Source organism: Magallana gigas, chromosome 9, assembly GCF_963853765.1.
Source record: "Magallana gigas chromosome 9, xbMagGiga1.1, whole genome shotgun sequence".
Taxonomy (NCBI): domain Eukaryota; kingdom Metazoa; phylum Mollusca; class Bivalvia; order Ostreida; family Ostreidae; genus Magallana; species Magallana gigas.
Genome location: NC_088861.1, coordinates 29,523,407 through 29,549,797, shown reverse-complemented (window position 1 = coordinate 29,549,797; position 26,391 = coordinate 29,523,407). Strand labels below are relative to the sequence as shown.

The following is a 26,391-nucleotide window of genomic DNA, read 5'->3' as shown; positions in this document are numbered from 1 at the left end:
CGATATGTGTTAAAAGCATTGCTGGTACAAGCTTCCGTAGTTTTCATGGTCAAAATATTTAATCCAAAATAAACAACAATTTCTGCATTCATTTTAAAGTTTTTCTTGCATGGTCAAGTTTTGTCAACCCATTTGAACACAAAACTCTGAAATTTTGGGGATTTTAGGCAGTAAAAGCAAACTATCAATGGAAAATGTACAATCAATGCAAGAATACTCACGAGTTTCACGAGTTCAAAATCGTCTTTTATTTATTTGCAGCTGTAAAGGACTAAAGTTTTAGGCCACGAAGGTCAGTTGTATAAAGTACTTTTGCACCACATTGCATTTCTCTTGCGCTTATTTTTACATAAGTGGGATTTTTTATTTATTTGGCATACATCGAAAAATTCTCGCATTTGCGAGAGTTTTTTTTATTACTGAAACGGGGAATAGTTCCCGTTTAGCGTAATCATTCCTCAATGCGGTAAGTGTGCCCAACCTGTTTAAGGCCGTAAAGTACGGGAAAAAGATTCTTCAAATCAATTATGACGTCATAATGGTTCTAGCACCAAAAAGACACCCTGGAATCATTTACTACACTGTAAAAATGATGTATAGATTTTAATAAAAACCACATTATATAGTTTAGGTTAAACATGTTCAAGAAATCGTTTACATGCTGAACGCTAATGAAACAAAACGAGTCTTAACGTTATATGTTTAAAGAGGTTCGATCCTCTGATTTTGGATAGCCATTTTGTGTCACCTCTAGTCTGGAAATTCTGTGTCATATATGAATTCTACTTGTAAATTCCTTTTTTACAATGCCAAAAAAAACTCTATTGAATAAAATAGTGAAGAAAAAATTCCATATTTAGAGAGTGTAGAAAGGGACTATATTTTGTGGCGGAAGGTTTTTAAGAAGAAAATGAACATTTTTCATAACTCAGTTGTTTTAGAGTACCGTAATTTTAGCTTTCTTATTTTCCGTGCAGACCAAATTTTCAGATAGTTTATGCATTGGGATATCTTCGTTTTGTTTCAAAGAACATATTTCAACAATATTTCAATATTTCTATCGACATATATTGGCATGTTTAAGTGATATTTAATAAAAGTAAAGACAGAATCAACCCCAATTCCCCCTAAAATTAGCTTATTTCATGCCATATCTCAAAATTTACATCATAGACCCATACTTTTTTTTTAAATTTCTGAACATTTAAGTTTCTTTTGACAAGTCTGTCATAATTTGAGAAAAAGTTTGAGACTTTTAAATTATTTAATTGCATGTTGAATCGTTTATGAATAAAAATAGTATTTTTTCAGTGCAAAAAGGTCAAAATATCAATAAGGTGAAAAGATTGCAAACTTTTTCATTATGATAATTTTAATTTTATTAATTCTAAATAATGTAAATTTGTAATTGATACCATGGTGCATTTCAATAAAAATTATAGAGGGAAAAGCGATTTATGTGCAATTTGCATTCTCGGTGCAGAAAGGTCATATTAAATACACCGTAGCACCGAAAGGAGCATATAGACCCCAACATTTTGTTTTGAATTTTGGTTTAAATATGTGTGTAGATATTTAAAAAATACTTTAGAAAAAAACTTGGAGACTTTTGATCACAGGATCCAACGTCCTTAAGATGTAAACATGTTGAGATGGGTTAGTATGGAGGTAACAAAGAAACTTGAGTTTCTGTGCTAAACATGTTTAATATGTAATTTAAACGCTTTCACTCAGTTATCAACTGTTTACGTAATTCGCGCCACTTTCTGAAAACAAAGGAATTGGTCAGTGAGTGACCAGCCATGTTGGAAACATGAACAAGGAATTTTCTCTTGGTAATTTTTATTTCTTTTTTGAAATGTAATTCTTGTTTTGTTTTATTTTGTATATATAAAATGAAATGCAAGGGGAAACTTTATTTCTTCAGGATAATTTAATAATGTACAATTTATATTTTGATCATACGGAGATTATGGAGGACAATATTGTTAACAGACTCTCTATATAAGAGCGGTACTCTCTCATTAATTAAATCCTGTTTACAGATATAAGTTGTAAAGAAAATGAATGTGCAGCATCAACATGAAGCAAATCAGAGCAGTATTCCTCCTTAATATAAAATGTATATGTTTTAAGCCATGTTATTGTATTTATGTAAACAAACTCGGTCATCTTTATGACAAAAATATTCTATCTTACCGATACACTGTCCATTTTCAATAAGATAATAAATATTGATCAGTTACTTACATTTAAAGTTGCATTTGAGAATAAACAAATTAAGGAATTCATATAAAAAAAGGTATTTTTCTATCTAGCTTATTATGGACTTATATGACAATAAAAAGTGATATTGAGCTGTTTCTTTTGAATTACGTTCCAACTAAAAGCTTGATATATGGAGGTAACACGGTGGTACTGGCCTAGAAAGATAGAAATGGACGGCATTTCGTCGGAGGAGATCGACAAACAAGAATGTTTGGTAGAAGAATGGTACCAAGCAACTACCCTTGATTTCATAATGCAAAGTATAAAATAGAGCCAGAATCGGTAGTAAACAAATAATTTTTAGATGACAGAACTGATCATTTTTCTGTTTTTTAATTTTTAAATGTTTGATTTAAATGATTTGACGCAACCCCTTTTTTTATAGGCAAGAGAGTTAAAAGGTTAAATTTTAAAAAACAAAGGATAAAGACCTCCAAGATTAGTTGCAGTTCTCAACCACTCAGCATATGTATATTGTTAGAGCAGGCCAAAAGAGGGATACAAATGTGGGAATACTCAGAGATGGGCTGTTACGATTAATTAATTGTACTAGGCATGGGATTTATCAGATCTCAAGAAATACCAACTTTTCGGCTTCTTATAGCATTATAGTGATTGTCTTAATATAAAGACACTTGACAATATTTTTAAATTTTATATATTTTTTAAATTGTGAATGGTGAAACGGGGAATTTTAGCATAATTTTCTTATCAAAGACATGATGTTAATATTGAGGTACTTCTTTAGTATTAGAATAACACTATATTTTTTAGAAGGTAAATCTGTGCATATTTGTAGATTCATTTGATTAATAAATTAGATTAATGACAATATTATTATTATTGATTTCTTATGTGTTTCTAATACTACCATTATGACATATATACGTAATGATGAACATGGGTGATATTTACTGAAATTCTCAAGATCTTCTTGGACAAATATTTGAGGCATAAGTAAATATTTCGAGATTCAAGCTTACCTGTTTCGAGTTTAGAATCTAAACATGTTTAAAACTGTACCACGAAAAAAGGGTTTAAGTGTTAAAGTCCTAAAACACGTGGACTTTTGACATGTTTAGGCTCTAAACACTTTTAATAACATGTTGAAGGAGACAACATGTTAAGATTAGAACACGTAAAAAACTGTTTAACAAATGTGTTAAGAAAAGTGTTCATCATCTAAACACGATTTTTACAGTGTGGTCTAAGATCTTGACCTTAAATATATATATTTACATTTTCAACTGTCTTTGTCTGTGATAACATTACAAATCAATTTTGAACCCTAAAACCGAATAACATCAAAAAATATGAGTGACACAAAATGGGCGTGTCTTATAGCAAAACCGAAAAACGGTATTGGCTGCACGGCGCGCGTAGTAATACATTGCATGTGCTAAATAAAAAAAGTACTGGTTTTGAAATGTTTTCTTTTCGCACACAAAATGAATGAAAATTAAAATGAGCATGTAAAGGTTACCATTTAAAATAAAATTTATAGAAAAATATCTTAATATGCAATTTAAATATTTTATATAAACGGCTCGTCTGCTGATGAATAGATTTCTTATAATGATCGTCTGCTGATCACTTCATTTTTTATTTCGATCGAATGCAGCCACCATCAACGACGATATATCAGATGCGGTAAAATATGGCGATTTTGAAGTATTTTGTGGGGATAATTATGAAGCCCTCCTGCCAGAATTAAAATTAGAAGGTTTTGATTCTGATTTTGACAATTTTCTATCCGAAATGGTCGTTTCGGACTTCGATATAACATTAACCGAACAGGCATTTGCCGATTTGAAAAAATCCGATGATCCCGGGTTGCCAGCCCCAGAAACGCCAACAAGTACTCGTTTTGCCAAGCTTTCCGACGACGAAATTAAAGGATTTCAGGAACTCACACAATCAAAGGCTACAAAACAAAGCACCAAATGGGGTTTAAAGATTCTTACAGGTACGCTTCTTTTTTTTTAAAAAGTGAATATTAGTAAGCAGCAATTAAACGCAAACAAAAACAGCCCATATTATGCAGTTACAGTTTTTTCTCAAATAACTGTCAAAACATGGATATCATTGTGCGTTTTCTATTACAGATTGGCATATTGAAACGTTTGGAGTCCCTCTAGATCTGGCTGAGATTTGCGAGGAGGATCTGGCGAAAAAACTCAGTCGCTTTTACTGTGAAGCAAAACCCCAAAACCCGAAAAAGGAGCATACCTCCGAATATCATAAAAATACCATGAAAGCAATCAGAGCCGCCATAAACAGGCATTTATCCGACATCGGTCGAAATATAGACATTGTAAACGATAAAGCATTCAAAACTGCAAATAAAAGTTTGACCGGTCTCATGAAGCATAGAATGGTCACTGGAACTTCTCGCCCTACAACTCATAAGGAGATCATTCACAAATCAGATTTACAGAAAATTTCTGCTTACCTGGAGAGTGCATATTCTTCTCCAGTCAATCTGCGACTTGCAATGTGGTACATCATCGCGATACATTTTGTGTCTCGTGGTCTTGAATTCCATCATCAGCTTCGGGTAGATTCCTTCGATTTCAAAGTTGACGAAGAAGGCTCCATATATGCTTGTTTGAAGCATGAAACAAAACAAAAAAACTATCAAGGTGGCATTCACAAACTTGAAGCACTGAACGACAAAAGAATGTATGAAACTGGAAACGAAACTTGTCCTGTGAAGATGTTGAAGTTCTTCTTGTCTAAAACGGACCGAAATGCGTCTCATCTTTTCAATAAATGCGTTAAAGATGCCATTTCTTACTCGAAAGATTGCAACATATGGTACACAGCCGATCCCATGAAAAAGCGATCATATGTTAATTTCCTTCCGGATATTTGCAAGGCCGCCGGGTGCAAACGTTACACAGCTCACTGTCTAAGAGCGACAGCATTTCAGGCCATGAACGACGCTGGATTTGAAGCAAGACACATCATGTACTTCTCCGGGCATCGCAACGAAGCTTCCATACGTAGCTATAATCGTGAACTGTCTTCTACCCCCCAAAAAAGTGCGAGTGCAACTTTATCTACAATAACCACCGCAAGTGTCAAAATAAATGATCCATCTGAAGATTCATGTGTAATTTCCGGCCAACAATCACAGAATCTTCAAATCGTTCCCTATAATTCTGAAAATTCCAACTTACCTGTCAAAAATGAACTTAATTGTTCCACCATGTCCGACTCGAGCATTAAATCTGGAGTTTTGAATAACTCCCGCTTTGAGAACTGTTCCATTACCATCAAGTACAATCTCGACAGAGGTGTAGATCGACCGCCTTACCGCGCAGGAGGAAAGTACCTTCCGCTATCACGAAATAAACACTCTAGTTATTTACTATTTTGCAACTACACACATTTTTTTAAAAAATCAAATGATATTTGATTTGATATTTTGTTGTATCGACTTAATAAATTTGCAAATTTGACTCTTCAATACATGTCTGTGAGTTTTCATGTACAATACACGTGTGATGCAAGTGTCAAATGACGTATTCCTGGGGCGCCAGTGGGGTTTGCATAATTATACGAATTAAAACAACGGTAAAAATGTTATAATTATTAGATCTTTAATCGTGCACATTAGAAATAATATAAATATAAGTAATAAGGAATCATTCTTTGAATATTATGAGGTGATAATTTCGGTCGGAGCGTGGTCAAATCTATCATAAAGCCCTTCGGGCTTTATTTGATTTGACCACGCCCCGACCGAAATTATCACCTCATAATACTCAAAGAATGATTCCTTATTCCTTATATCATTGTTACATAATTATGAAAATAGACACGAATTACTTCACTCAAAAACTACAATGTGCTCAAATGATACATACATTAAAACTGATTTGTGTTCGTGTGCATTTAGGAGTTATCTCGCTTTATCCTTATACATATTGGACGTAAATTGGTGACACTCATGTATCTGTAATGTTATTTTCATACCGCCTCAAAATTAAACGTGATTGTTTTGGAGGAAAATGCTCACATAATTTATTTCTATTATTTTGTATTTATCAGAAAAAAATCTTTTCCAAATTAATTAGTGGAACTTTTAAGCATGTACAATCCCTCGTGTATATATATATATATATTTTACAAAATTTTATTTTTAGAACAGTTAGATCAATGACATTGAAACACAGTGGAATACTGTATCATTGAATCATTCAATTTATTCCAATTTAAAGTAGTCCGAGTATCGCACTACGTCATAACACGGATTTTACAATGTTGGTTCGACTTTTACAAAGCCTTTTTGATACCCGGTATTGATTTTGCTTTACATCGCTGTTGTAAACAATGGCAATAATAAGCAATAAGAACGGTAATATATGTATTCTATGAGAGATAGAAATGATTAATGTTGAGAAACTCGATTCTGTTAAAGTAAAATGAAAAACAAAGTTTCTGATTAACCAGGATCTCAGGTATGCTTATATCTTCTTTGTTTTGACCCCCCCCCCCCCGATTTTCTCTTTTTTATTTTACTAAAACCAGTTTAAATTTAGAGACAGAAGCTATTTCGAATTTAATCAATCGTCAATTAATTAATGTTTAAATGATATCTAACATTGTTGACAAATTTAGGCAGAAAACCGTAGCAAAATGTGATTTTTACGGATTTTTTCGTCAGGGTCTACTTTGTTTAGAGCTTATAGCGTGAGAAGTAATCCGTCAACATATAATTTATTTTACCAAATCTTTTTTTCTAAGATGTCAATCTTTAGAATAAACACCATGAATTTAAGTTTAAATCCATAAAATAGTAAAAAATCCCAAATGCGTACTAGCAATGCATTTTTTGTATTCTATTTTGATACATCAGGTCCATAAAGCGGACTTACTTACAAAATTTGCGCAAAATTATTGATGGGATATGGCTTAAATAAATATTTATACTCTATTTTGTATGTTCAGTTCTAATTTTCCCAAAATTGGTAATTATTTTTAGGAAAAACGGACGTCTGGCAAAATTCATAATTGTCAATAATTTTCGCAAGGGGGTACACCCGTCTGAGAGGTGATAACAAACAAACTAGTATGTAAACATATATATTTTCTTTTGTATATGTATTGCTAGAATGTATATTTATCATTTAAAGCTAAGCTTTTAATGATTGAGACCATTTAGTGCCGAGTATAGGACTACCTTACCAGTAGTAATACGCATTGGTTTTTAATGTTAACTTTTTTTTAAAATCTTGGATCCCGTAGTAGCAACATGATCTAAATCTAGCATTGGTAGCATATTCTTGGTAACAAAGACGTGAGTATAGACTGGACAATTTGACAAAGCCAAACACCAAGTCCATTAAAATCAGAAATCTATATTATACTGAGATGGCTTTCCAAGGGCGATAGAAGTAATTAAACCAACACATGCAAAAAAAAAAACCAGTGCGTAAACGGCGATAATCTACGCATTTAATGATATACGATTTATCAGGTGCATACTCCTATTGTTTGAATATCAAATTAGAGATTATATAAAACGGGATTTATTTATCAGATTTTTTTTATATTCTGCCTCCTATACTATTACTAAGAAATTGCTAAATAAGTTGACATCAAAACTCGATATTTATCAACTCAATGATAAAAACAAGTAAACAACACTTATTTGATTATTAATGTGCAACGCGTATAGTGATTTAGAAAAAAAAATACATGCATGCAGTCAATATTGTCAAATCATAAATACACCTTTATATTGAATGGGCTCTAACTTCACTAAAAATTTAAAAGTTCTCTATTTTAAGAAAGCAATCTTTGCCGTAGGTAATGTTATTTTAAAAGAATTTAATGGCAAAGGCCAAGGGTAAATAGTCGTAAACACTTACAGAAATAGAATACGCGGAAGATGTAATGTGAGACGAAACTGTATAAATGTAAACTATCAAGGTGTTTGATGGCACACGATGTTTGTTTGTGTTTAGTATCAAGACAACACAATTTTGGAATGTGCATGCATAGAGTGTATCTTAGCTGGAGGAGTGCATTGATAAAAAATGTAAGAAAGTTGCAAAAACCAACTTGATAGCATCACAGTAATTGAATAAATCTGCTCATAAAATGTGATTAAAAGTTATTTTGTACTAATGCATTACATTCTTTTTTTTAATTTTTGATTGTAGGAAGTGTCACATTTTAAATTTTGAATTTACCGGGTGGCAGTACATGACAGTAACATGACAAAAGGTAATATTTATATATTTTGTTCTAAATGTTATTTGGCTTACCTGCTGAATTCTAGCTCCAGAGGAGATTCGGTTCGACGCGGACCGTCAACCCGAATTTCCCGTCGAGATACAGTTCTGAAACTAATCTTAGACTAATACATGTATATGCATCCTTTTAAGAGGTCTGGATCTCAGAACTTACAGCTTTGACTAAATGTTGTTATGGTATACTGTAACTTGCTACATGCTCAGCTGTTTCATACTTTTAAAAATAAAATGTTGTCTAATTTACATTACATCCAGTGATCATGCAAAATTTAAGAAACAATATGTTCATTTTTGTCATGACTTTCACTTTTATTTCAAGGATAAATATATCCTTGAAATAAAAGTGAAAGTCATGACAATAAAGGAATTCGTCGTCTTTGGAAGCTTGTTAGATGTGTAAAAATCACAATTTTTTCTTCAAAATTTGATTTTAGCTCCGAATTAAATGCCTGGTAAAATCTTATCTATCTAGTGACTTTGTGATTTGTTGCTTATAATAACTTCTTGATTGGTTTATAACGCACGTGTTACAACAAAAGAGCTCAACTCGAATATAATTTAAATTCTTGTAATTTTTACTCCATTAAAAGCTTTTAAGCACCGTATCTTGAACCATTATTCTTTTTTTATTTATTGCATAATTCATAGCGCTTTTAAAATGTATGATACTATTAATAAATAATTTTTTTTCTACAAGTATAAAGAAAATAGGCCATGTTAATAAATCCTATGAAAATTGACCTATTCCCGTGTTAACACACAGGTACAGAGCTTGTCCCCCTAATCCTTGGGATTATTTTTATTGAATTCAGATGAAAGAAAACATTTAAATTTACACCTTACAAGGTAATGCCTATGATCCGTTTATTTTAAATTATATTATGTACTTATTAAGTCATGTCCCTAATCAACTGAACATTGCATTAGTTATTATTTTTTTCAATAACATTGAATTCATTCTAAATATTAACAATGTAGAGAAAATGAATTGTGTACAGTTGATAATTTCTTAATTGCATATTTAGGTCGGGTTGTTGGCTGCGAGACTTAGAGATGGAGGTAAAGGGGGGGGGGGCATAAACAGACACTAGACAATTCGCAATACATGTACGTGGTGCTAGCGAGGAATGCAATATATTTAAATATATAAAGCTCATCGCTCAAAAAAATATTAAAGAGAAAGGAAGTGTGGAAAAGGATTTTTAAAATGATTGGTTTTTATTATTCTTTAAAAAGTATGTACAAATCAACTTCCCCATGCCAACAACATTAATCTATTTTGTGTGTTTTAATTGGCCAATGGCCTAGATGAACATTTCACATGTATTATTTTTCACTGACAGAAAAACAAAAACAAAAACAAAACAAAACAAAAAACAAAAACTAAAAAGAAATAAAACCAAAATAAACTAATGAAATCATTGGTTTAAATCGAATTACATTTGTAGCATGTGCCTACTGAAATTTTATATAAAAGATATATTTAAATTCTTTATGCTGCGTCAAATAAAATGGCTTTGTGTGTGTATTTAATATATTTCATGTGAAATGTGGTAGAAAAAATATCATGAAATGACATCCATATCAATTTTTGGCGCAAAAATATGAAATAACTGAAAACTTTCATTTATTTTGAGAACCTCATGCAATTAAACAAACATGATTATCTTCGTAAACTGGAATGTAGAAAATATTTATAATTCCATTAATTTAGGAATAAAATTATCTGGATTATTGTTTCCCTTTAAAATTGTGCAGATTCTACCGGATAAGCATGATCTTACATGTATCTTTAAAATAATCCATTTCTATATTATTATGTGGTCCCTTGAAATCATATAAACTTATGTATTAAGTTTTAATTCAATAAAATGCAACAAAAAATCAAAATGTTTTGAAAAAAATAATCTCTAAGAGAATAGTGATGAGTTGACCTTATATTAGAATAATGTACAAATCAATGTAATCTGCATTACCTCATACTATCAATGACAATGATAATACAATTACCGTTAGAAATACTTACAGTAACGAACGCGATTCTTAATGATGATAGTAAAATGTTAAAATTCAAAACGTGTTTCTGAAAATATATTAAAATTTACCATAACAATTATCACAAACTACTTGTTTTCTTCTTCTTTGTGGTGAGTTTTTTTTATGCAAACAACCAGTGATTCATTTAACAATTACATATTTGACGGCCCATTTGACGCTTGCGTCATTATGATTTCTTGTATTTAAATGAAGTGGATACGAGATCTTCACTCAAACTACAATGCATTCATTAACTATTTCCTCGATTTGTGCTTACATGCATTTAGGAGTTATCTCGCTTCATCCATGGACATGTTTCTTCTAAAAGTATATAATTTTAGATCTATCTGCAATTAATTTTTTTTACTGCCTCAAACCATGGTTGTTTTGAAGGATTTAGTGTTGACACAATTTTTTTTATCTTAAATTTTGTGTTTATCACAAAAAATCTTTTCCAAAATTATTGAGGGGCACTTTAATACATACATTATACAATCCCACGTGTGTGTATATATATACATGTGTATATACTATATTTACTATATATACTATATTTACTAGATAAAAGCGTATACTATATTTACGCTTTTTCAGTTAAATCAATGACATTGACACACGGTTGTTTTCTGCATCATTGCATCATTCAATTCATTCCAATTTGTTTGCAGGAACAGTAGTCATACACATGTGTTTCTTAATGTTACTTTTTTTTTAATTTTGGATCCTGTAATTATAGCAACATGACCGAGATCTAGCTACTGTATACAATTTTGGTACGAATATTCCTCATAACAAAGACTAGAGTATCGACTGGACAAGTTGACATAGCCAAATACCAAGTCCATCAAAATCAGGATCCAAAAGTATACTGAGATGGTTTTGCAAAGGCAATTTTAGTGAACCAACACATGCATAAGAAAACCACTGCCCAAACGGTGATACACTACGCATTTAAAGGGACTTGGACACGATTTGAGATCAAAAATTTCATTTTTATTTTTCATGTATAAAATGGTTTACTAGTGCATTTTAAATGATGGACCAAAATATTAAATGTTATAGTCAAGTTACAAGCAAGATACAGAGCTAAGAATTGGTTGTTATGTAAACAAAGCTCGAGTCTTATAGTTGTATACAAAATATGTAATGTAGAGATTTACCATTTCTTAGACAAAATGACATGAAAAAACAATTTAAACTAACTCAGTATCTTCATAAATAGTATTATCAACAAAAGAAAGATACATTTGATTGAAACTTACTCTAATACAACACATATGAAAAAATGACAATATTCGAGCTTTGTTTACAAAACAAAGAATTAAGAACTCTGTATCTTGCTTATAACTTGAAATTTGACTTTCAAATTTTGACATAGCATTAAAAACTTCTATATTTATCAGTATAAACATTAAAAATGGAAAAATAAATTTTGAAAATTTTAAGTCAAATCGTGTCCAAGTCCCTTTAATGTTTAACTTTTATGATTTATCAAATGCATGCTTATTTTGTTTGCTTATCAAATTAGAGATAATAAAAAACGGGATTATAAGATTTTAAAAGTCTGCTTCCGAGCCACTATTACTAAAAATGTGCTAAATATGTTGTCATCAAAACTCTTCATGAAACCCCAAAATAAAAACAAATAAATAACACTAAACAGGTTATAAATATGCAACACGTATAGATATTTAGAGAGGAAAAACACGCAGTTGTTGTTACCAAATCATAAGTTCATCTCTATACTGAATGGGCTCTAATTTCACTAAAAATCTAAAAATTCTCTATTTCAAGAAAGCACTCTTTGCAGTAGGTAATGTTATTTTAAAAGAATTTAATGGCAAAGGCCAAGGGTAAGTAGTCGTAAACACTCACAGAAATAGAATACGCGGAAGACGTAATGTGAGACGCAACTGTATAAATGTAAACTATCAAGGTGTTTGGTGGCACACGAGGTTTGTTTATGTTTAGTATCAAGAAAACATAATTTTGGAATGTGTATGGATATAGTGCATTATAGTTTGAGAGTGCATTGATAAAGAGGCACGCAAAAATGAGAGACTGTCTCATCACCACAGTTGCTAAAACCAACATAACATCAGAGTAATTGAATAAATCTGCTCCCAAAATGTGATAAAACGTTATTTTGTACTACTACATTACATTCTTTTTTTAAATTTTAAATTGTAGGACGTGTCATGTTATAAATTTTGAACATACCGGGTGGCAGTGCATGGCAGTAACACGACAGAAAGAAATATTTACATATCTTTGTTCTAAATGTTATTTGGCTTAGCTGCAGAATTGTAGCTCCATAGGAAATTTGGTTCGACGGACCGTCAACCCGAATTTCCCGTCGAGGTACAGTTCTGCAACTACTATGGACTCATACATGTATATGCGTCCTTTTAAGAGGTCGGGATCTCAGAACTTACAGCTTTGACTTAACGTTGTTATGTTATAATGTAATTTGCTACATGCTCAGCTGTTTCATACTTTTTAAAAATAAAATTTTGTCTTTTTAGCTCACCTGAGCTGAAAGCTCAAGTGAGCTTTTCTAATCACATTTTGTCTGTCGTCCGTCTGTCTGTCTGTCTGTCCGTCTGTCCGTCCGTAAACTTTTCACATTTTCAGCATCTTTTCAAGAACTACTGGGCTAATTTCAACTAAACTTGGCACAGATCATTTTTAGGCAAAGGGGATTCAAATTTGTGAAACTTAAGGGTCACACCCTTTTTCAATGGGAGATAATTAGAAATAAATTAAAGAATTTGAGAAATTTTCAAAAATCTTCTTCTCAAGAACCATTAAGCAAGGAAAGCTGAAACTTGTGTGGAAGCATTTTCAGGTAGTGTAGATTCAAAGTTGTGAAAATCATGATCCCCGGGGGTAGGGTGGGGCCACAATGCAGGGTCGAAGTTTTACATAGGAATTAATATATAGAATAAATCTTTAAAAACCTTCTTCTCAGAAACTAACGAGCAAGGAAAGCTGACACTTGTGTGGAAGCATCCTCAGGTAGTGTTGATTCAAAGTTGTGAAAATTATGACCCCCAGGGGTAGGGTGAGGCCACAATGGGGGGTCGAAGTTTTACATAGGAATATATAAAGTAAATATTTAAAAATCTTCTTCTCAGATACTAATGAGCAAGGAAAGCTGAAACTTGTGTGGATGTATGCTCAGGTAGTGTAGATTCAAAGTTGTGAAAATCATGACCCCCGGGGGTAGGGTGGGGCCACAATGGGGGAGGTCGAAGTTTTACATAGGAATATATAGAGTAAATCTTTAAAAATCTTCTTTTCAGAAACTATTCAGCCAGATGATTCTTTGTGATTGTTAAGACTTTGGCCCCAGGACAGTTTGTCGGCCTCTCAAGAAGGTTCAGAGTTTGATGTAGTTTTATATCCCATATACATGTATAAACAATCGTTAAGGATCTTTTTGAGAACTGCAATACTCAACATGTGATATGACTATAAAATCATCCGGTTAGAAAAGGGATTAATTATTATAAACATAAGAATATCCAGGATTTTTTTTATACAGGATCTACATGTATTATTGTACATTGTCCAGATAGTTTGTATTATGACTCCATTGAGCTGATTTTATCATACCTATTGTTCCTCAGGTGAGCGATGTGGCCCATGGGCCTCTTGTTTAAATTACAACCAGTAATCATGCAAAATTTATTAAACAATATGTTCATTCTTATCATGACTTTCACTTTTATTTCAAGGATATATTAGCAATTTGTCGTCCTTGGAATCTTGTTAGATGTATAAAAATCACAATTTTTTCTTCAAAATTTGATTTTAGCTCCGAATTAAATGCCTGATAAAATCTTGTCTATCTAGTGACTGTGTGATTTGTTGCCTATAATAACTTTTTGATTGGTTTATAACGCACGTGTTACAACAAAAGAGCTCAACTCGAACATAATTTAAATTCTTGTAATTTTTACTCCATTAAAAGCTTTTAAGCACCGTATCTTGAACCATTATTCTTTTTTTATTTATTGCATAATTCATAGCGCTTTTAAAATGTATGATACTATTAATAAATATTTTTTTTTCTACAAGTATAAAGAAAATAGGTCATGTTAATAAATCATGTGAAAATTGACCTATTCTCGTGTTAACACACAGATACAGAGCTTGTTTCCCTAATTCTTGGGATTATATTTATTGAATTCAGATGAAAGAAAACATTTAAATTTACACCTTCCAAGGTAATGCCTAATGGCCCGTTAATTTTCAATTATATTATGTACGTATAAAGTCATGTCCTTAATCAACTGAACATTGCATTGTTATTTTTTTTTTCACTAACAGTGAATTCATTCCAAATATTTACAGTATAGATAAGATGAATTGTGTACAGTTGATAATTTCTTAATTGCATATTTAGGCCGGGTTGTTGGCTGCGAGACGGAGAGACGGAGGTAAAGGGGGGGGGGGGGGAGGGGCATAAAAAGACATTAGACAATTCGCAATACATGTACGTGATGCCAGCTAGGAATGCAATATATTTAAAAGCTCATCGCTCAAAAAAAAATTAAAGAGAAATTAAAAAAAGATTTGAAGGAAGTGTGGAAAAGGATTTTTAAAATGATTGGTTTTTATTATTCTTTAAAAAGTATGTACAAATCAACTTCCCCATGCCAACAACATTAATCTGTTTTGTGTGTTTTAATTGGCCAATTGCCTAGATGAACATTTCACATGTATTATTTTTCACTGACAGAAAAAAATAGCAAAAAAACAACAACCCCGAAATCATTGGTTTAAATCGAATTACATTTGTAGCATATACATGTACCTACTGAAAACATCATTTTATCAGTTATGAGGTTCCTTTCATAGCAGTGGGATGTATACGATCATAAGAGTTAGATTTCAAAAATGTAAAATTCACATTTTCCTTGCCAAAAAACAAAACCAAAAAAAAACCTTTAGCTAAGTGAGACCAGATTGTTGTTCGATAAACCCTTATAAAGGCCTGAAGTGATCTATGTGTTCGTGAAAATTAATTAGCCGTTTATTTTTTTATTATTGAGGTTACACATAATATATAACCAATATAACCATATTGTCAGAAAAATTACTTTCAAGTATGTTTATGATTCTATCGTACAATGGGGAGATCAGAGCGTGAGAGAGATCGGAATGTCTCGGCTATTTTCCTATCTTCTCTTTTTTTACGGCACCTACCCTCATTGGGGACTTTATATAATTATGGACTCATAGCTGTCAATCTTATGATTCATAACGTTCCTAAAAGTTAGGATAACATCAGTGAAGGAATTTGTAAAAGATAGAGAACAGAGGAAGGAAGGGGAATAAAAATTCTTGATTGTCTCGAGCGCTCTTCCAGGGCAGAAAAATTAATGATCTATAACTATATTCCCGCACGTGTTTTTTACTGCGTTTACATCGTTGAAATTGAAGAAGAAGAAGAAGAAGAAGAAGAAGAAGAAGAAGAAGAAGAAGAATCTGCACATGAGGAATTTGTACAAGAAGAATCTGTACATATATAATACTACAATTATTTAAAAAAAATATGTTCAAAATGTTCTGCGTTTGAAAAAAAAATCCCCCCTCGGTTTGCTAATTAAAAATTTACCCCCCCCCCCCCTAAAAGTCAATCAGTGATTCCTTATTAGTCCCCTACCGGTTTTCACCCACTTCACTTTCCACACTTTTTTTCTTTATGCGTTTGAGGAATAATATCAAATTTGCTGAACAGCTTCAAAATGTCAAACTACAGATCAAGTTTACACTTTTGTAGCGTCTGGTTGACACATTTTCGAGAAAATTAATTTTTTATATTCCAATTTTTTAATGTTCGGGTTCGATATTCTGCATAACGGTGCATCGTTTTCACAATTTCCACAAACCGGTAGGGGACGTGTATTGCTTATGCAATACTCTCAGAATGCTTGTTTCTTATGTAATTTTACATTTTATTTTTATAGTACAATTCAAGTTATCGATCGACATTTTACGTTTATTTTATTGTGTATCATTATACAAACATTAAACCCCAAGCAGTGAACGTCATATGACACATGTATCCTATTTAGAAGCTCCTGTTTTCAATTAGTTGCTTTGGAAACCTATGCACTTATTAGATTAATGAATCCGCTAAATAAAATAGTTCGTAAAAATGAGAAGCTATTGACGGTTATTAGTCGGAAGCATTATTATAGTTAAAAAAACTGAAATACATATAGCCTTCAGTACTACTCCGCTTAAGAATTTTGAAGAGTCAAAATGTAATTTATTCATTGTATATCATAAAATTCTATAATTTACTTCAGCAAAATGATGTTCAACTTACTCGTAAACCTTTGTTCAATTTCTGAATCAATACGCGCTTGCATGACAATTTAAAGAAATCATGAGATGAAAACACGACGGGAGAAATGACTTTGTGACTTAAATATTCAAATATAAAGGTTTGCATAGAGTCTCTGTTTTACATGTACATGTACTAATGTTAAACTATATATTTCATATTTAATAAGTGTATAAACTTGACAGAATGTAATTTTTATATGGAAAGGGAGGGTGGGGGGGGTCACATTGTGCAGACGAGGAAGAAAATTCCTCTTCAGATAAGCTGTAACAAATGAAACAGAATTAGCCGTGGTAAAAAAACAACCCATTTTACCAAAAAACAGCTTCCCGACCTTTCCCTGTATTTTCACTAATATGATTGCATGTAGTGCAGACATCACATGATGCTGATAAACACATCCAATCACAACTTTTCGGGCCTTTTCGACAGGCGGAACGAGCTCTGCCGGAATGACCCGAAAGGATGTGATTAGAAAACACTAAATCAGAACAAGTACCTCTTGTCGTTTTATTGCGTGGGCCCTGAGGTTCACGCAGAAAATACATGTACATCAATATGTAAAACCGCATGCGATTAGAAAATTCCAGCTTGCGCGTGAGCTAGCCTGCAGGTTCTTGTGCAGGATTATGGGTAGGCCAGAGAACCAGGCTACCACTTGTGGGTTTTTTTCTTAATCGGGATCGGCTATGACTTGATGGGGACGTAGAGGAAGCTCCTACAGGCCACCAAGGACCTGAAACGCATGGGGGACATCCCGGACAAGGACGACATCAAGGTCCAGATCCGACGGAGAATGGTCAAGAAGATGCAGTTGGTGGGTAGTCCACCAGTTTATATACCCTCGGGATCGGGATTTGCACACGATAAGTACACGTTCAAAGGAGCTAATATTTTTAAGATTTCGGTACACAGTACAGAAACAAAATATTCCCTCTAAAGAAATGGTTAATTAAAATATCAACTGTCAGCATCACGAAATGTTGTTATGTTATGCCGATGTTTTGTTTTTTTTTCGAAAGAGCTTAACGTTACATTTAAAAAACAAGGCTAGTGTACTTCCGAATGAAATTCTTACGCATGTAAGGCAAAACATGATATTAGATAATGACGAGACTGTATAAAAGCCTGAGTCTCAAGAACAATTCATCAAAATGAAAATAAAAATGCACACAAAGCTTTTATCACAGAGCAAGCATGTAGTACTGTAGTGCAAGGCGAACTGTGTGCGCAAACAGATAAACTTTTATGCCCGATGCCTAAAACGGACAAAGTCGATCAGAAAAATTATCCTCACTGACTTTTAAACTAAATAATATACATGTAATCTTCACCAATACAATTTATAATAATGTTAGAGGTATAGACCTTTTAAATTCTGAGGTAAAAAGATCATAGCTATACATATACGTGATTTAGAGCTTCAAGGCAATATCCTTGCTTCTATAAAGGTGTTAGAGTTGGAGAAACATAACCTGAAGGCTTCCAAATTCCCGTAAGACACAAATGGCATATGATCCACGTAATGCAGTCCCTTTTTAAGGAAACCATACAACGAAATTTGACTTGCAGTTTTTAATCACAGACAAGAGCACTGGAAAGTTTAGATATTACGTAGCTTGAAATCAGATGCATGATTTAAACAGTGGGTATCGCTGTTAGATTCACTGACCAACTACATGGTTAAAAATTAATCCAAATATTAAAAGTGGTAACTCTATCTAATAATGACGTAGTATTGTCTGCTTATAGCACACAGAGTAACAACGTGACACTCTTATTATTTAATAACTTAATTATCTCCGCCGATGATCGTAAACGAGGTCAAAGTTAGGTGGGAATCGTGCTCGATTGGAGACAGACGAGTAATTATTGGCATCAGACAACTCCAATTTGTATTTTAATTTTAGAAAGAAAATAAATATAGTTTTATAATGTGTTGTATTATGATACCATGTTACTCTTGTCTTCACAGGAATAAGCGAAAATTTGTCGATCATTATATAATTATAATTTCAGGTCTAGATTTTGTGCAATATGATTAAAATCATATTTTTCATCCTTTCTTTTAATGACGTGTTAAATCACACGTTTTCTTGAAGTTATTCCCTTTGGTCGTGTTTTCAAGGACAAAACTTGTGTGAATTTTCCCTTACTGAAAAAACCTCCAAAAATAAACATTTCATTCGTAAAAAAATAAAATGATGTTCACTTTAATCTCCAGTGTATATTTTGAATTATTGAATAATGGAGGAATCTGTATACGTTGACGTCAAACAGAGCATCCAACGTAGTGCTGTAGAAGAAGTTAAAATGTCTAATGTTAACGTACGGCGCACGACGACGGACGGATACCAATAGTAAGTGGTCATCTGAGTGACTCAGGTTACTGTAGTGTCGTGTTTTTGACTACGATTGTATATAGGAGGAATTCTATAACTCGCTTGCAGTGTGAGGACCCGTTTTGCAATGTCCAGTCCAAAAGGTTTGGGACGATGGCACTGAAATTAGAACAGGGAAGCCTTTAGAGAATTATAAGATGACGTTTATTGCTGCAGGTCTCCGATTAGAATGAAGTGCCCTAGCCTACCTAACGCTGGTGACTATCAGGATAAAATAAAATATATCGGAAAGGACATTACCTTAAAATGTAGATTTATAACAAAAATAGAGGGGATATACAAACTCCGTTCATTGTGTTGTTGTTGTCGATTTTTATTGCATAATAAAGATTTGATTCTTTTTATTGGATCAAATTGATTACACTGAGTTCCCATTGTATTGTCTTTTTAGATTGTAATCCTTATGACTAAACACAGATGAATAAAATGAACGAACACAAACGTTATACATACTCTCTCTCTCTCTCTCTCTCTCTCTCTCTCTCTCTCTCTCTCTCTCTCTCTCTCTCTCTCTCTCTCTCTCCAGATAGTGCGTACTGTTCACAATTTTATCTTAGAGCTTTAAAAGTTCATATATATAAAAAACAACAGTTTTTTACGATCAGAAAATATCACTGACCCAGTGATATAGAATAATAGTATAAAGTTTGCCCTTGAAACATTTAATCTGGGCGGTTGGCATACACAAAATTTGACAGTAAAAATGATTGAATCAACATATAATATCAACATAAAACATGTTACGTCTCTCTATGCTCTTTGATTTTTGTTCAAAACTTCAATAGTAAATCAATCATAAAATGTTGGTTTATCACGTGACACTGCGAATAAAAAGGTCAGACGACAGAAATTCATGGCAACCACTCCTTAAGTGAACATGACGCGATGACGTCATGCAAATTTGAAACACACATTTCCGAACATCTGGAGAAAATACGCAAATTCTAATTGAAATGCAACCTTTTAACCAGAATGTGTTTGATCGTAAAATGCACTGTTACCACGATGAACTCCCAAGTGAATTTTGAAATGAATAAAATCTAAATAATGCGATATAATTGATATGTACTTGTATTAATTGATTTTTCTTGTGTGATTTTTGTGGCATTTACATTACATTACGTAGTTCTTACTCCTTTCTGGGGTGTATCCTGTTTTGATCAGTGAGTTTTTCTCTGAAAAATAGACCAAACCGCTTCATGCCTGTTAGGGGTTTTTTAATTGTCGCAAAGAACAAATAAACAAAAACAAAAACCCTGCAGAAATATTGTTCACTGGAAGATTTTATAACTTTAGTTTTTTAATTTTGGAAATATCACATGTATGCATTATAAGTTTTCACCATGCTACTTCACAACAATTTCCTTCAGCTGTTTTCCAACACATTGTCGTGACGCCATCAGATTATTTCACGAAGACTTTGAAAAGAAAACCTCACCGGCAATGGTAGTTCCTGTAATTATTGTATGTGCATTATATGAAAGAAAGAGAACATGCACTTATAATTTATTTACATTCACTCCCAGGGTCCGTGATCAAAATGCCCCGACAACGTTAAAGCTATACACGCTATAATTTGCGTCAATTTTGAATGACAGTGAAAACGCATGTGCTTGTCTACTTATAAAAGTTATCCTTAATCTGTAAATTACAAGGGTGAATTCCATCTCGTTACAAAGATATAGATTTTTAATTGTTTATTTTTCTGCCAGGAAAATATACCTTTTCATGAATATTGATGAAGGAAGAGCAAACCGACCTCATTGCGCATGTCCGCGGAGAACTAGGTGGTCGTTATTGTTTGCCTAATTAAATATCCAACTTGATTTTTAATATGCTTAACAGTTGTTAATTTGAAATACATACATGTATAATGAGTAAAGTACGCTTGTCATTCACGATACCCTTACTTCTGCATTAACACTTATAGGATCTATAAATAGCACATAGGGGAAAAACACAGGTCTACGTCATTTTTTTAAAGGAAGTATTCATATCTACTCACAGGCTTGTATTTTTTTCTTTTGTTTATACTCGTATATCGGACAAATTTATGCTTTACTGAAAATATCCTTTCCTTTGTGAAACTATCACAATTATGAAGATGTTGACCCTTCACCAGTTTTGGTATGATAAGCTAAATTTAGCTGTCGATATCACGTGATAGATTGATATTCACGAGGAGGCATTACTTTCCTGGCAGGAAAATAAATATTTTTTATTGTTTAATATTTGATATATTTGTTACGTGATCGAATTGAGCATTATAATTAACAGAATAAAGGTAACTTTTATTAGTAATCAAACACATACATTTTCCCCTTTATTCAAAATTGACGCAAATTATAGCGTGTATAGCTTTAAATAACAGTGTCAAATAGACGCGATAAAAAAACCGTAACTTCCTATTGACAAAATGCATTATAATTATGTTTTTTCAAGACACAAATCAAATGCGAAACAGTCACATGTATGTATGTAGGCAGAGCAGCTCCTTTTCATGTTTTGAAACTTTTAAAATATTCAGAGTTTATTCATCTGTTTTCTTTAAAGCATTGAGACTGGTGAAAAACTTCTAGAATCAACAAGACTTTATTTTAATGTCAAATGCAATGGTCTTCTTTATATTTCAGAATAAGAATTATTTTGAGGTCACTTGCACACTTTGACACAAGAAGGACGTCTTTTATGTGCTCCCTTTGATAAAAGGGGCTAAACTGTGGCACTAAATAAAGCATAAATAGAGACGAAACAACCGTGCGTCTTGTTCACACATCATATTAGACAGACAGACCACCGCTAAAGGTTCCCTCTGATGTAGGTTGTCCATATCAAATGGGCGATTCAGCACTTTGTAACTCAGTTCCTGCAAGTCATATAATAATGATTGGTATTACGTGCTAAATATATTTTAAATTAAGCATTTTGTTTTTGCAGGTTCGTGGTAGGAAAATCTATTCGTATGCATGTGTTATTTCTTTACTCGCGGATCGATAATTGCTATCGATGGACAATTGGGTTAATCTTTTTATCAACTCTTAAATTACTATTCTGGAAATCACACGTACCCTTAACTTTCTCCTCCATTTCTGTCTTCGAGTTTCATTTTTATTCTGTATATTGCATGCAGCGCATGTCGACTTTTGGATGTATGTTTATAATTATGACCTTAACAGTTTTGGAATTTTTTTAAAACTAAAAACAATATTCAATTTTTTTTTCTACGTGAAGAAGAAATATAATATATCAGCATTCGGGTGCAACAGTACCCGAATTATTTAAATGGTTCAAGATAAACTTGCATCTGTATAGAGTATCTGCCAGGTAAAGATATTTCTATCAGATTTTCAGATTTATCAACGCAATTGTAGCACAAGAAAAACTCTGTAGTTTATTTGTGACTTTGATATTCGATTACAATGGTGACATTTACCGAAGATTAATTTAAAGTTTAAATACCCACTAAATTTGTCCCACGACTGGGTAAAAATAGACCAGCGGGTCAAGACAGTCTTTGTTCAAAGTTACATTCCTCCCAAAATGAAGCAACAAAATACAAATCTGTCAGACAGGATAATGAAATGGCGATGGTATCAAATGGCATCGTATCAAAACAAATATTTCTAAATTTAGCTTCAAAGAAAGAAGTGCACGAGATTACCTAAGCCAAAATCAACATGTTCCAAGAGGTGATTGTGAAATTAAATTAAATTAAAATTAAAATTAAATTCAGGTAAAAATGTACAAACATGGTTCCAGGTTCAATTTTTAGAAAAAAAAATTGAAAGTGTTAGAAAGTTTTTTTGCGCATTTGCATCTTTTTATCGGGCGAACCATCTACAACTTTTACGCATGTGCAACAACGTCAAATTGTCATCGCTAATCGAATGTTACAGAATGCCCAGCCAACGCTCACTTAATATATAACTATGCTCAGATGACCTTGATTTGCACGCTTACGTTATATCAGTGGTTAAAAGTTACCGTAGCGAATCAACCGGCCACCGAATGCCAAATGAAAGGTTAATGAATGCTGATGTGTAAGCTTTATGACCTGTTTATGGTTAAATTAACCATTTAATTCATTTCCTATAGAACTACCAGGTTTTTTTTTCTTTTAGAATTTTTATTTTTACATCGTAAGCAGAATCATAAAAAGCCAAAAAAAAAAAATAAATAATAAGAGAAAAAAAACCCACCAAAAACAAGGCACACTTTCGAAATAGGAGAAAAATAATCGCCTGTCAAGTCTTTTGCAACGACAGTTTCCCAGTATTCTTTTTTCGCAAGTTTATCATCCCAATGTGATATAAAAAAACGATCCTCTGCCAACAACCTAGAAAAGCGTCATTGTATCTGATCTAGATTCAGCTGAAACGAGGAGAACCTTAAATTGCATCGTAATTGTAATGTGTCTATAAAAGTTGGATCCTAGTTCATTGCAAACTACCCGAGTATGAAACGAGGATTACAAAGAAGCTATTACATGTAGATCACGTTTTAAACGTTTATTCAATTTAATTTTCACGCTTTTATGTCAACAAATTATAACAAAGTTGTTGGAATTTGTTATGGTCACCATGACGCAGTGATATTAATGTGCAATTTTCCTAACCTGTCTGGCGTATTACTTGATTATTTATTCCTTTTTTTGTACTTTTGGCCTCGTTAAAACGATGGGAAAACCTTGAGTGTTACATCATCATTAATTTCTCGTGAGGTTTTCCAACGAGCTTTGTAATTAAAATATAGTATAACAAAACCATCTGATATTTTGAAAGTTTATATGTCATTTAACGCCAATGGAAATTTGAAAAAAGTGTACTCTTTGTCGCACGAAAAATAAGTCTTATATCATTATTAATTTTTGATATAGTGTTACCCTTCTTGTTTGCTAAGAGTAATTTATGAAAATCAAGATAATTCCGGATGGTGGGATCAGGTTATTTGGTGAACAGTTTTTCGTTAAAATTTGTAAAACTTGTAATTTGTGTTAGAATACTGATGTCCAAAATAAAAAATTCGGATTAAATGGGAAAAAAAATAGTTTTTGCTTTAAAGCAATATAAGTTGCAATTTTCACGTCGGAAATTTTTATAATAGAATTGAAATTAACTTTTGCAATGATGGATGACAACAAAATCTGCTATTTTGGATAACCATTTTTAAACCATGAATTAGGCTACTAGTATGCCATGTTTTAGTCTTTCCATGCAAAAACTGAATTGCAATATATATTCATAGATTAAAAAATTTTGCAATTCAATTCAAAACTTTTTCATCGTAAGTATCATTGGGGTGTCAACTACTTTAAAAAAATCCTCACAACCGGTCGCATTCACAACAAAAAACATCTCTTAGAATATTACCTACATGTATATTCCTTTTTAAGACTACATGGGCGGATTAGTTGGCTATTACAGTATAAAATAATTGTCTAGTATACAAATCAAACATATCTTGGAAAATAATGGACTTTCGCCTACACTGTATTTACACCACCAGAATCGGTCTCCTTTCAATGTTACAATTATTCGATGCTAATAAAAACACTCTCTTTATGGGAACACAAAACGCCAACCAAATGCATCTTGGGCATGGTTAGAAAATGGTAAGATTTTGTTGCCGAATGACCATTTAATTTCAAGTATTACATTGGATGCAAAAGAAACCATCATACAATACAGAAGAACAGAAAATAATAGATGAACAAACGTTCTCAACAACCTAAAAATATAGTTAATGCAATATCACCGAAAATTTAACCTCATAATTGGCATTCTTGTCCAAAATTAATATTCACCACCTCGACGTATAATGTGCTCTAATCAACGGGATGATTTACTGCTTTATATCGCATCAAAAAGCATGTCAGGGATAGTCAAACCAGTGCAAATTGTCCTCGTAATTGAAGAGTGGTTCACCACAGAATGCTTTTCTCAAGGTGATGTATTACAATTTTGCTTCTTTACAATTTACTTCATCACTTCCATTATGCTTAATTTCGCAGACTGAAATAAGAGAAGAACAAACACTTTGTGGACACGTTATTGAGTTATAAAAGTATTTCATGATCCTAATTAAATATTAAGATAATTTACCTGTTTAGGGAATGTTTTAATTACACGGTGTATGTTCTATGAATTTTGTGTTTCGTCTGTGAGTAGATGGCAAAGGTGAAGTGTAATTATAATAGCTAATGAACTTTGTTTACATATTAATACAAAATAAACAACATTGTAATGATGCGGTTTCTTGGCCCACAACTTCGCTATTAAGAGCAGCTTTTAGTGTCATGAACGTAAAAACTAATTTTCCAGAGAATTTTTTGAGACCAACTAATTACAACCACAACTTGAATAATGTTAACCAAACTCAAAAAGTCAACTCAAATTAATGCCATTAATCAATGATATTTTACTAATTAATTATTTTAATAATTATAATTTGTCAATTATATAATTATGCCAGTAACCATTCTATTAACGAGTAATGATGATTTACCATAATTCCTAAATGTTAAACTAGTTGGGATTTTCTAGGATATATTTTTATATTTTTTAATAACGTATGTACAATTTTATCATATACCTATATTGTTATCTTTTTTCTATTATTATATTCGAGGAGTGTTTTAATATGAAAAGTAATGTAATATTTAGGCTTACGTGCATATACCCCAAAGACATTATTTTCTAACTACATGTATATACTCTCACATGTATCTATCAGCTACATAAGCCACGTATAAGTGTCCTTGGTAATGTCCTATTTATGATTGCTCATTAATAAAAATAATAATGAACAGGCAAAAATAATCCTACGACAATTATATATATATATATATATATATATATATATATATATATATATATATATATATATATATATATATATATATATATATATATATATATGCTATGATGATATGCATGCAAATATTTACGTAATCGGAGATCGGTTTTCTTGCTATATCAGCTACAAACTTCGGTATATTCATGACGAATGCATTAATTATTAGACTAGGTGATGTTGGTTTGAGTCGGAAACTTGATAA

General features: G+C 32.3%; 1 protein-coding gene across 1 annotated transcript; it reads left to right on the top strand.

Annotated features, from left to right (window-relative positions):
• The first annotated feature begins 3,947 nt into the window (after window positions 1–3,947).
• Window positions 3,948–5,689, top strand: LOC117688246 (uncharacterized). The gene is made up of 2 exons (XM_034466102.2): window positions 3,948–4,234; window positions 4,374–5,689. The coding sequence occupies exons 1-2, from the start codon at window positions 4,027–4,029 to the stop codon at window positions 5,687–5,689; spliced, it is 1,524 nt and encodes a 507-aa protein (XP_034321993.2). The 5' UTR covers window positions 3,948–4,026.
• Window positions 5,690–26,391: the final 20,702 nt, after the last annotated feature.

Excerpts from the sequence above, each read along its gene's own strand:
- LOC117688246 (XM_034466102.2), top strand. The coding sequence starts at position 4,027 with ATGGTCGTTTCGGACTTCGATATAACATTAACCGAACAGGCATTTGCC. Across the intron at positions 4,235-4,373 it reads GGGTTTAAAGATTCTTACAG|ATTGGCATATTGAAACGTTT; the intron begins GTACGCTTCTTT and ends TTTCTATTACAG.